The sequence below is a fragment of the Euprymna scolopes genome, chromosome 12 (assembly GCF_053919585.1).
Source record: "Euprymna scolopes isolate OS-2025 chromosome 12, ASM5391958v1, whole genome shotgun sequence".
Lineage (NCBI taxonomy): Eukaryota > Metazoa > Mollusca > Cephalopoda > Sepiida > Sepiolidae > Euprymna > Euprymna scolopes.
In genome coordinates this window covers 90653742-90666470 of record NC_136493.1, presented here as the reverse complement: position 1 = coordinate 90666470, position 12729 = coordinate 90653742, and the positions used below count along the sequence as shown (strand labels likewise).

Below are 12729 nucleotides of genomic sequence, written 5' to 3'. Positions count from 1 at the left end.
ACCGGCATGGGGCCCCAAAGAGCAGCAAGGGAAGTTGACGCCCGAAGACTACAGAGCACTCTTCGACTCCACTTACAAGGAGTATACCCAGGGGAACAACATCCAACCCCTCCCGGGTCAAGTGGAAGTTCTGGAGAAAAGAGTGCTCTCGCTGATAACTTCAGACACCAAGACAAGGGGTCTGACGGGCGTCAACAAGGACACCATGATGAACGTGTTGCTGGAACAGAACATTCCCGCCAACTACATCTGTAGAAGGAGTTACGCACAGTGGGATGTTCTGCTCCCCACCTCCGAAGACGCAGTCAGGCTGTCCAGGACCTGCCATCAGAGCAGGAACATAAAGCTCCAACCCATCTATATGAACAAGAGGAGAGCAAATGTTTCTGCTCTAAACGTCCCCTGCTATATGGAGGCCAAACAACTGGGGGCTATCCTAAGCCAGTATGGGGACGTAGAGGAAGTCACCCCGGTCCGCGGATTAAGAAACATCATGACCGGGGACTACAAAGTACAGATGGTCCTGGACAAGGCTGGATTCTACGCCATCCCAGCCACACTCAAGTTCGGAGAGTGGACACTCTCCCTTATAGTGGAAGGGAGGAGGCCCCATTGCTGGCTGTGCACACAACAAGGGCATATGGCGAAGGACTGTCCGAAGAGGAATGGAGGGAAGAAGCCCACAAAAGCGGCGGGAACAAGCGTGACAACAAATCAAGCCGCTGCTCCCGCGCCGGCCGCAAATCCTCCAGAGGCACCGACAGGCTGGGTGACGGTCGTAAAGAAAGGCAAGATCAACAAACAGCCATCCTTGCAGACAGTCACCCAAGACCAAGAACAACCGAAGAGCGAGACGGAGAAAATGGACACACAGACACCCTCCTCCTCAAACAAGAGAAAACTACCAGAATCTGAGGAGGAGGCCGCGTCAGAGGCAGAGGAAGAGACAACAACAGTCTCTATGGCCCTGAGCGCAACAGAGATCAGGAGGGCCAGGAGGAGGAAAAGCCGCAAGACACGCGCAAACCCTCCTACCCCCACTGAGACTGAGAAGGACTCCCTCGCAACAACAACACAGGATGAGCCCCCTGTGATCCCAACACCCCAGCAACCCGAACAACCTTCCCCCTCTCCTATAAAGGCCCCAAGAAACTCTTCCCGCCCCTCATCCCGTGACAGGAGCCAAAAAGAAGAAAACGAGCAGGCTACCCCCTCCCCAAGCGCTCAGCCTCCCCATCAACCAAAAGAGGTCCCCTCCCCCACTCCCAAAGTCCGCACTGAACGGACCAAAAAGCTCCCCTTCCTGCCAGGAAGCAGGATTTGTGAAACAGACCCTCTCCAACCGGCTCCGGACCTTAAAGGACAACAGAAGGTCCGGTACAATAAACTTAAAAACTTTGAAAAAGTCGGTGGAGACCTAGTAACAGACCCCACTAAATTCAAGGACGCTCCCTTGTTGACCACTTTCGTTAGGGTCGACAAGGACGCTAGGACTGGAGGAATGTGGGCAATGATAAAGGCAGCGAAGAATGCGATCCCAGGCCAGCAGCTGGTGGATAGGGACCATCCTTCACTGACCAACATTTTCTTTAAATGTGAGGGTAGAATCCCCATGTATGTACACCCATCGCTATACAGGGCACTCAAACTAACCTTCCCCCTGGACGTGGGGGGCGTGGCCAAGGATGGGTCACCTTCATCGGATTTACTTACCGGCAGCCTTGGCCAGGCCTGCCATGTCCTCACTGCCCAGGATTTCAGACCCGTCTGTGACAGTGCTTGAGGTAAGTGATCATGTCTTTGAACTTGGCTACATTGAATGTGAGGGGCATCAGGTGTCGAAGCAAGGCCTCGCGCGTTGTGAGAGACTTGGTGTCCCTCAAGGTAGATATTGCCGCTATCCAGGAGACCCACTTTGTTTGTGACGGGGATTGTCAGGTGCTGGTAAACGATTACGATGTCTACTCAGCATATGGCAATACCTATAGTCGTGGAATCTCCTTGCTAGTGAGTCGCACCCTGTCAGCGTCGGTGAATGTTGTTCACGCAGGCGAGGACGGGCGGGCGCTTGTTGTTGATGTTGCTGTTAATTGTAGTGTTTTTCGGATTGTTGCTGTTTATGCTCCCAATGCTGCTGTAGAGAGGGCAACCTTTTTTCGACGGTTGGAGGGCTTCTTAGTGGATCCGGAACGGTTAGTTTTAATGGGGGATTGGAATGCAATCCTTGATCCCAAAATAGATAAGGTCGGGGGGACTAGCGGGTCGGCGTGGTGTGACAGCAGTCTGTCTGACCTGATGGCCTCGTGCGATCTCGTCGACAGATTTCGTCTGGATCATCCGGGGCGGGAGATGTGGACGTGGCATCCTGTAGTGCCTTCCCATCCAAGCACTTACTTGGATCGGATGTTAGTTAGAAGAGGCGATGTAGACTTCCTATCTTGCCCCACGTTCCACTTGCTAGGACACTCGGACCATAAACTTGTTATGGCCCGTTTGAGCTTAAGCGCTAGGCCTAAACTGGCCGGATACTGGAAGTTCAACAGCACCTTGTTGGAGCTGGAGGACTACCGGTTGAAGGTCACTGAGCTAATTCAGCGGGCTTTAGTGGGGGCGGTTACAGGGAGTAAGTGGTGGGTTAGTCTCAAGGCCAAAATTAGGCGCTTCTCTGTCCAGTATAGCCAACGCCTCGCGATAGATAAGGCTAAGGCAAAGAAGCGTTTAGAGGATAAGCTGACCCGGGCGGCGGAGGGGGGGGACCCCCTAGAGTTAGCACTAGCTAAACAAGATCTCAACCGCTTGGCTAGCGAGCGGTATGAAGGTCAAGTAGTTAGGGCTAGGTTAAACAAAGTTTCTAACGAGGCTGTGAATGTTGACGCTGTTGAGCGTAAGGCTGCTTTAAGGCGCGGTTCGGATGGGTACATTCGTAAAGTACATAACCTGGAAGGACACCCCTTAGTATCGACTCGGGAGATCTGCGAGGGGTTTCGGGAGCATCTATCGGTGCGCTTCACCCAACTACCCGGACTCAGGGTTGATGAGTTTGGCAGCTATTTGGCTGACTCGCCCCGCCTCACGGCGGCTCGGGCGGCTAGCTGTGATGGTCTTATTACTGAACATGAGGTCATTACTGCGTTGAAGCAGGTCGGCTATAACAAATCCCCGGGGCTTGATGGTTTACCCTACGAGTTTTACTTGAGGCTGTCGCCCATGTTGGTCCCTATTCTGAAGGATATGTTCAACCATTGGTTTGCCTAGGGTTCCATCCCTGGACAGGTGACCAAGGGTGTGATCACATTGCTGAGGAAAGGTCAACGGCATGGTGGGAGGGAAAACTTTGATGATTTTAGGCCCTTGACTCTGCTAAACACAGAGTTAAAGATTTTGGCAAAGATTCTTGCGAATCGCTTGCAGGTTGTCATCACTGACTTGATCGAACCGGACCAGACTTATGCTGTGAAGGGGAGATCGATTCAAGACAATTTGAACTTGATACGCTCGATCATAGAGGGGACAGAAGACGACGCCGAAGCCGCGCTGATCAGTTTGGATCAGTCCAAGGCATTCGATAGGGTCGACCATCGGTTCCTAGGATCTGTGCTAGAGGCCGCCGGATTTAATCCGGACTTCCGCAAGTGGATCTTTGTTCTGTATGACAGGCCGACGGTAGCGGTGCAGATCAACGGTAAGCTGTCGGAGTCATTCGCTGTCTCTCGGTCGGTGCGACAGGGTTGTCCGCTGTCGCCTCTGTTGTACGTCCTGGCGTTGGAACCCCTCCTTTGCAAGTTAAGGGACGAGGCGGCTACACCAGTCCTGCGCGGAATAGCTCTCCCTGGAGGCACACGAGCCAGGGTTTCCGCGTTCGCCGATGACGTCACCGTGTTCGTGTCTTGCCTCACGGACGTTCAAGCGGTGGTCGAGGCGCTCGCTCGATACGAAGAAGTAACAGGGGCCATCTTCAACCGTAGCAAGTCTGTTGGCCTACGGTTGGGGGCCTGGACCGGGGTAAACTCGCTTCCAGGTATTTTCAGCTGGACCGATGGACCGGTCCGCATTCTCGGTGTCTGGTTTGGACCGGGACTTCAGCTGGAAAAGAATTGGTCGGAAGTACAGTCTAAGGTCAAATCGTCAGTAAAGACTTGGATTGGAAGGAAATTGTCCTTGAAGGGTCGGGCGGAGGCGTGTGCTACATACGTCTTTCCGCTCATCCTTTACCGTTTGTCTGTACTTCCTCTCCCTGCAGAACGACTAACCCGCTTACAAGGGCGCCTCGATTCACTTTTGTGGAACGAGGGTAAGCATTATGTCTGCAGAGAGGTCTGTGTTCAAAATCCGAGCGAGGGAGGCCTGGGTCAGCCCAGTCTCTTGTGTCATAGAAACGCCGAGAGATTGGCTTTCCTGGGTCGTTCGCTTGAAGGAGACGCTCCTTGGGTCCCTGTGGTTGAGAACTCGTTTCCCAATCTCAAACCCAACCCTTCGGTAGAAGGTCGTCGTAGACCGAAGGGGGAGTCCAAGTTCTTCTCCGAATGCTGAACCGCTCTTAGAGCTTTGCCGGGGACCAATGTCCTCGATCAGCCAAGGAAGAAACTGTATCGGGATTTAGTGGAGGGGACCGCGAAGGATCCACTTTGTAGGCGGATGGGATGGTCGATGGAGGTTGTCCGTTCTCAATGGCGTTGGGCGCCGGGACGGGAGATTCTGAATAACTCGGAATTCTCCCTGACTTGGCGACTGGTCCGAAATGCGCTGCCCCTCTTCGACGTACTTTTCCGGTATAAAGAACATACCAGCCGCTTCTGTCCGTGCTGTGACGAACGCGAGCCCGAAACAATCGAGCACGCATTTTTTAGTTGCAGCCGGATACAGCCCCTATTAAGGTACGTCGAGGGGGTAACAGCTCGCATCGATGCCGAGTGTCTGCTCGATCTCGACGTAGGAACTTTTGTGTACAACATGGAGCCGCCGTTCCCCAGGGAGGAAAGTTTGGTTTTCCTGGCGATCCTAGCAGTAGCGCGCATGACCATTTGGATCGCGCGCCTCAAGTTGGTCCACGAAGGGACATCTGTTCCTGATCGGGATCTGATCGTTTACTTTAAACATTTGCTTAAAGTAAAGATCAGATGCGATTGGAAGAGGTTGCCTAGAGTGGAATTTGACAAGAGGTGGGTGCACAGCACTAGTTTGTGCATCCGTCGAGGAGCCAAGTTTCAATACGTGTTCCCTCCTTAGGCATGGCATGGGCGGTGCTGGGTCCTACGGAACCCATCCCGCCTAGGTTAGCATTATAAGTTCAGTAAAGTAACTCTTGACTGGTGGTACAAATGAGATCCTGTTCCTGATTTTATTTTTTGGTATTAGAGAACCTCTGAGTCTGCCCAACCCCCCTGCTCCTCATCTTTATTTTCTGATGCCCCCGGTCATCCCCCTACTCAGAGGTCACCTTCCTACCCCCTCCATCCGTTGCTTTATTTTCTCCCACCTCCATTAAGGCGACTTCCCCAAACCCCATTAGGAATGCTCTGCTTGTTTTCGGTTCCCCGGAAAACAGTGGGGGATCTAGCCACATAGAATAGTACAGGGGGGTCTTACTAACAACACATTAGTAGTTTTTTCCTTATTTTTGAAATGAACATTTTCATTAGTTTTTTCCCACTCCACGAACATTTTATGCCAATTAATTCAAGAACTCTTTCTAATGAAATCGAACTTTATTTTCTCACACATACACACACACACACACACAAAAAAAAAAAAAAAAAAAAAAAAAAAATGCACACACAACATACAGAAATGAATATACAAATTGTACATAGTTAAATTTTACATTGAACGCTGGGGTTATTAGTTAGATTAGGATCCACAGAGTGATTGAGGTATTTTGGTAAATGTTGCCAGTCAAGAGTAAGACTTCAAAGTCTCATCGGTTACATAGTCAAAAAGACCCTGTACCCTCCCCCTCCCAATTTCTTGTAGGGCCTTGTGCCTAATTTTGTTGAATTGAATTTTTTGTACGTTTTTTTTTTTATGTTCAATTTTTTCTTTCTCAATAAAATATATAAACAAGATCAAAGTGTAGTATCTGTTCTTCAGATCTACACTTCAATTTTTTGTTCTGTCAGTGGAGGAGAAATCCTTCACGGCTGAGACAATTTTTATTTTTGTTCCTTTTTTCCACATTAAAAAACGACCCTGGTGTCTAACTCTGTCCCGTGGGGAGGCATTGTAAATAGGGACAATGCCATCTTTTGAGAAATTAAGATCAATAATGAAAACAATAATTATCAGATCAAACTCACTGAAGCATTGTGCAAAATTCCTTTTATTCTTCTAAAACGTTAACCTTTGTTAATATGAAACTCATTTCAACAGTTAACACATTGAACCTTCTTAATATGATTCATATTAGAGCGCAAGCTAGATTTTTCTTTTAATAATATTATGTTGACAAGAAGGTTCTTGCAGAATTTTAAATTTTTATTTCAAATGATGTATTTTCAGATAAGTATTCGTTAGAATACCTTAACTTTATATAAAATTTTAAAGAGCACTTTTCCCTCTATCTAATCGTTTAAATTACAATCGTTTTTAAAACAATTATGTCTTTTTTTTTCAGAACATTGAATACAAGATGGAAAAAAAGCAAATTCACACAATTTTCTTATTTCAATTCAAGCTAGGCCGAAAAGCTGCTGAAACAGCTTGCGATATCAATGAAGCATTTGGCCCAGGAACCACTACTGAATGCACAGCACAATGGTGTTAAGAAATTTCCTGGCGGCTACTAGAGTCTTGTAGATGATGAGCATAGCGGTCATCCATTGGATGTTGACAACAATCAATTAAGAGCCTTAGTCAAAGCCAATCCATGCACAACTGTTCAAGAACTTGATTCTGAATTAGACGTAAGGTATATGATGATTTCTAATCACTTGAGAGAGATTGGAAAAACAAAAAAAAAACTTGATAAATGGGTGTCTCACGAATTGAACGACAACCAAAAGAAACGTTGTAATGAAGCGTCATCTTCCCTTTTTTTATGCAACAAGAACGTACTCATAGACTATTCAACACTCAATAAATACCAAAATATCAAGCCATAAGGTTGAAGTCAATATCCAGTAGACCACCTAAGGTCGTTCGGTGGTTAGACGAACTACCCATTTTTTGGTATGTTTTTGTAATACATGTTGTTACCTCATTCTGACGTTGTTTAACCAGAACACAAAAGTGGTGCAAAACGCAAAACAGTGAATTAATTTTACTCATTCACAGACAGATATTTTTGGATCTCAAAAATAAAAGCAGGAAAATTGAAGCCCAAATTTATTCAAAAAAAAAAAAAAAAAAAAAAAAAAAAAAAGTCGAGAAATTTTATTTTGAAAATGAAAGAAGTAGCATGATTTGGATTTTAAATTATACTTCAGGACTTTTTGAGATGAGAATTGATAATTTGTGTGATTTGAATAATTCAATTTACAATTATTTGCATCTTTAAATTAAAAAATTATTAAGTCAAATATTGGAATTTACGCAGATTTTCAAACCGAACACTTATTTACTTCACTTGGGGGAGGGGGAGTCGAGACAGGTGATACTAACTGGAAATAAGATAAAAATTACTTAAGAATTCTACCAAATCATGACTGCCACAACAAGAACAATCTACTGCTATGGATTAAATAAGGGGTTCAATTCACAATTCCATATAGATTCCCAAGTTTGAAACTACTAATATATTTTAATATCACCTATGTCATCAACTATGACCACAAACTGTGTATATAAATAAAATGCAACATTTTGTTGAAAACAGAACAATCATTTGTTTCAATAATTTCTGTGTCAACACCTTGACAAAAATAATAAAAAAAAAAGAAAAAAAAAGAAAAATTATTAAAAAAAAAACAAACAAAAGAAAACAAACAAAAGTTTCACAAAAGAATAAACAGAAAAAGAAAAATATTGATTGAAAACAATGGTAACTCCTTTTGTAACAAAAATTCACCCATGCATGGAATATTGTTGCCACATCTGGGCTGATACAGCTATCTTTCACTCTTAGATAAGATCTAAAAAAAGAATTTCAAATCTAATCGGTTTAGCACTATCAGCCAAACTTGAGCCTCTGTCCCATCACCACAATATGGCATTCCTGTACCTGTTTTACAAGTACTTTAATACGATGTGTTCTGATGAACTGATAACATTTGTGTCTCTCTTGATGTGCATACATCTGAATTACCTGACAGAGCAAAATTCCATCCATCATTGTTGAAGTCCTTAAATGTCAGAAAGTTTCTATTCTAATAGTTTGTTCCTTCGAACTGCTAAAATTTGGAATTTCCTTCCTGGACTATACTAAGCTTAAATGTAATGTTAACAGACATCTTGCTCTTCAACTCTCCACAGTCACAAATAGTAGCCCCTTACATTCCAAGCAGCAATAAGCATTGTTTGGAGTGAAACAGAATATTAATAATAATAATAATAATAAATTATATTAATAATAATAATAATAATAATAATAATCTGCTGGACAAGTGCGAAGAGTGTCAATAAGCCTCCTTGGGGAGGCTTATTGACACTTAAATTCCAGTGGAGATTAATGCCCACTGCCAGTGAGAAATCAATGGTAAGCGGCTGTTGCGATAAAGCAAATTCATTTGCAAATGTTATCGAAAGAGGTGGAGAGTACTGAAAATCTGGGAAGACTTGTTGTCACTCAGCTTCCAGGAAACACCACAGGTTGTTTTCAAGGAGAGATCTTTGATGCTTTGTGTGAAAACTCCTTGTGGGCCAATAAAAATGATAAAAATAATAACTTTGTTTTGTAAAGAAATGAAATGTTCTTCTTCATTAACGAAGCCAATCAAACATTTAGTTTTTCTTTTACTATTATTTTACCCCAAGCAAAGCACAATGTCATTTTGACGTAAGGGTTACTACTTGCAACCAAATTTGTAGGGATACTATGTATGGAGTTGAGCAGTGATATATCTGTTCACATTACACTTGAACTCCTGCATGTCAGTACAGTCAGGAAAGCACGGAACCAGGAGGGAATTCCAAAGTCCAGCAGTTTGAAGAAAGAAACGACAAGGTGCCTTTAATAAGTTTCCAGACATTTTTGTACAGCCATTTAAAATTGTAGACTGTTTAAAATTCAGTATTTTATTGCTATACCATCTTATGAGATGACTAACCAATTTTTATGGTTTTAGGTTCAAATGAACAGCTACAGCAAGTATGGGAATAAATCCTACTAAAACCCGATTGTCACAGCTGGTGAATTTCAAAAATGCAATCTGGATATGAGGACACATTAGAATAACGATATGCAATAAAATTCTGTTTTAAACTTTGAAAAAGTGCCACAGAAACGTATGGAATGCTTCAGACTGTTTTTGGACCATCTTGCATGAATCGAGCATCGGTTTTTGAGTGGTATAAGAGATTCAAGGAAGGCAGGGATTCTGTGAGGGATGATGAGAGGTGTGGGATGAGTAAGGATATCAGACACCAGAATTGATTGGCCAAATAAAGAATTTCATGAATAAGAACCATTGTGTGTTGATAGAGCACATAAGTGCACAGTTTTATGTCATTATGGGAACTGTTCACATAATTATTCGCAAGGAACTGAATATACGGAAAATTTGTGCAAAGTTTATCCCAAAGGTGCTCAGGGAAGATCAAAAAGAAAGACGTTATGACAGCAGGGAGATGGTTGAGCTGATCAATTCAGATCCTACAGTTTTTGGGTTTTTTTTGACAGCACAGGCATGATCTATATGCACTGGGTTCCCACTGAACAGACAGTCAACAAGGAATACTATGTTGAAGTTTTACGGGAGTTCAGGAAGAGATTCTGTCAGAAGAGGCCAGCATTCTCCAAATTGGGTCAGTAGCATCTCCATCAGGACAATGCATCAGTTCACAACTCTATCCTTGTCACAGACTATTTGATCAATACGGGCATCAAGACAGTTCCTCACCCACCCTATCGTCCAGAATTTTCTCCCTGTGACTTTTGGTTATTCTCTAAGTTCAAGGAAAACCTTAGAGGCTGTCGTTATGAAACAAGTGAGGAGATGAAAGATGCTGACACGAGGGTCATTGACACGCTCACACAAGAGGACTTCCATGGGGCTTTTCAGAAGTTGTTGGAATGATACGACAAGTGCATTGCAGCCGGAGGAGATTACTTCGAAGGGGACTAAAGTATCAATAAAAGAGCTTATATGAAAATGTCTGGAAACTTATTGAAGGCATCTCATATTTGAGTAGAAGGCATCTGGGGATCTCTACAGTATAGAGTGGGATTTTGCTGTTTGTTGGATCAGTTGGGGGTATTTATGTCGAGGGGGCACAAGTGATTGGAGATAATTCTGATGTGATTAACACTTGATCTTGTTTTGAGCTTAATAGCTAATAACTCCACTACAGATCTAGCACTACATGATTGTTAAGAGAACCACTTTGCAGTTTCGGTTATGACTCCTTAGCTGCTTTTCTGAAGTGGCAACGTTCATTTGTCAGCAGGTAGTTATGAAGCATAAGTGTCGTCTGCCCATAAATACTATCAAACAAAATTACTTTCTTTAATGCTAAAATAATGCTTTAAAATACAGCACAATCATGTCGACACACCGGTTCTTGCCAGATCACCGAAGTTAAGTAATGTTGAGCCTAGCTAGTACCAGATTGTTGACCATTTGGGAAGGTGAGGCACTGTATGTACCGCGAGGTAAAAATACCAAATTGAGAAACTGGCGTGGTCTATCCTTCTCTCGATGGTAGATGGACCTCTCTTAAGCCGTGGTAGGCAACCCATCTAGTGATGGCGTCACGATAAAAAATACCATTGATTGCCTTGGCGAAGCATCAAGTATTTCTAGCCATTAGAATAAAAACATGAAAGATTCTGTGGAATTTTGTTCACGTTTTACCTGCGCATGCCGGTATTGGATGAAACATTTCTTTTTTTCTAATGCTAAAATGACCCCCAACTGCTCATGACCGATTGAACTGTTATTTTTCTTCCTCCCACAATAAGAAGATATGTCAGAAAGATCAGCTCTTTAAAGAAAAAACACTCTGGTCTGCAAAAAATGCCTGAGCAACCCTGTCAACATTCCTTGGTAAGGGGCGCCTCAGGTGATTAGCAATAAAGGGAAAAAACAAAGTCTGGGAGGGTGGACCTCCTTCAGAAGTGTGCAGGAAAAGAAACATACATACAATAGGTAATAAGCCATCTCAACAATGACCTATATACTCTGTTGGCTTTGGGACCCTAGCTCACGTGAGGAAAGTAAACCAGTAGTTCAACTACTTAAAAAAGAAAAGGTCTTTGCATTGATCAGCTTTGAACAAGAATTAATAAAACACAAGTTATCTCCCTTTGATCATAAAGAAATGAAAATAATCCGTGTTGATTGATGGTTAATGAAAAATATTCAAGAATATTATCTGTACAACGGCTGTATCAGACAGGAGAAAAATGGACATACAATACAGCAGTTATCTGCTTATGAGAATGCTAATCTGAATGCAAAAATAAAAAAAGTAATAATTAATAGTTATCATACAAATTAATAAAATACCTCGGAAACTTCAATACAACCAGAACAGGATAAGTCGAAGAGAGATTTTTCCACGAGACCAGACAGATATTTGTTGATGCTATCAAAGTCGGTGCCATCCAGATCGTAGTAGCTGAAAAAGAGAAAAGGTTGAAATAAAGAATAAATTTGGATATCTATATTAGTGTAGGGACGATTAATCGGAATCAGAAAAATCAAAACTTTTGGGGGTATCGGAATCGGGAAAATTTATGCCTATTTTCTGATGCCAAAAACAATTGTTTCAGTTGTTTGTTTTTTTTAATTTGATTTTGTTTAACGTAAAATCTTCCACTGCCGAGAGTAATGATAAAATAATAAATATTTATTGATTTTAAACTAACAGTAAAATAGATCACCCCCCCCCACAAGGGTATTTTATGTTTGAGAAAATATCTGCATATTAAGCATGTGTTTTGCGGCAATCGGGAAAAAATAATAACTCGATTGTTAAACATTTGGAGATTTATAAAGAATTTATAAAGAATCGGAATAGGTAATTGTATCAGAATCAGGAAATATATTGGAATCGTCCCATCACTAATCTATATACATAATCTTATAAAACAAAATTAACCAATTTCAATTAAATCTTGTAAAAGTTTTATATTTTAAAACTTAATAAAGAATGATTCAAGAAAATTAGCTCTCTTCAAAACAAAGTTCAAAATATCTTATACTAAAATCAAGACAGAAACCTAAGATTCAACAAAAATAAAACAAGTTTTTCCTCATTATTTTAGCAAAATTCAAAAACTGAAATATTAAATTTCATGTGAAACCAATGATATCTACTGAATTGTTATATCGCAGTAATAAAAATATCCAAAACATTATGAAAAATGTTACGGTAGAAAATTAATTAATAAAAAAAATAGTTTTCAAAGAAATTAACAATTTTAGCTTACATAATACTGAAGGACGCATATGTTAGCAGGGGAAGTAATTCATTTGTGAAAACTCGAAAACTTAGGCCAATTCAAACTATAAGTTATGTCTAGGTACATGCAAAATGTATGCCAATGCTCAAAATGTATGAACATCTTGACCCCTCCCCCTTTACTTAAAAATTCACAATAAAATCAAGAAATTAACCAATTTTAATGAAATT

General features: G+C 42.3%; 1 protein-coding gene across 2 annotated transcripts in view; it reads right to left on the bottom strand.

Moving 5' to 3' along the window:
- LOC145291416 (activating signal cointegrator 1 complex subunit 3-like) overlaps positions 1-12729 on the bottom strand; it is a 958449-nt gene that overhangs the window by 36971 nt on the left and 908749 nt on the right. For both annotated transcript variants that reach the window (XM_080137231.1, XM_080137232.1), the window contains exon 35: positions 11601-11712. In XM_080137231.1, coding sequence (XP_079993357.1) covers positions 11601-11712 — 112 coding nt within the window. The remainder of the gene's footprint in view (positions 1-11600; positions 11713-12729) is intronic.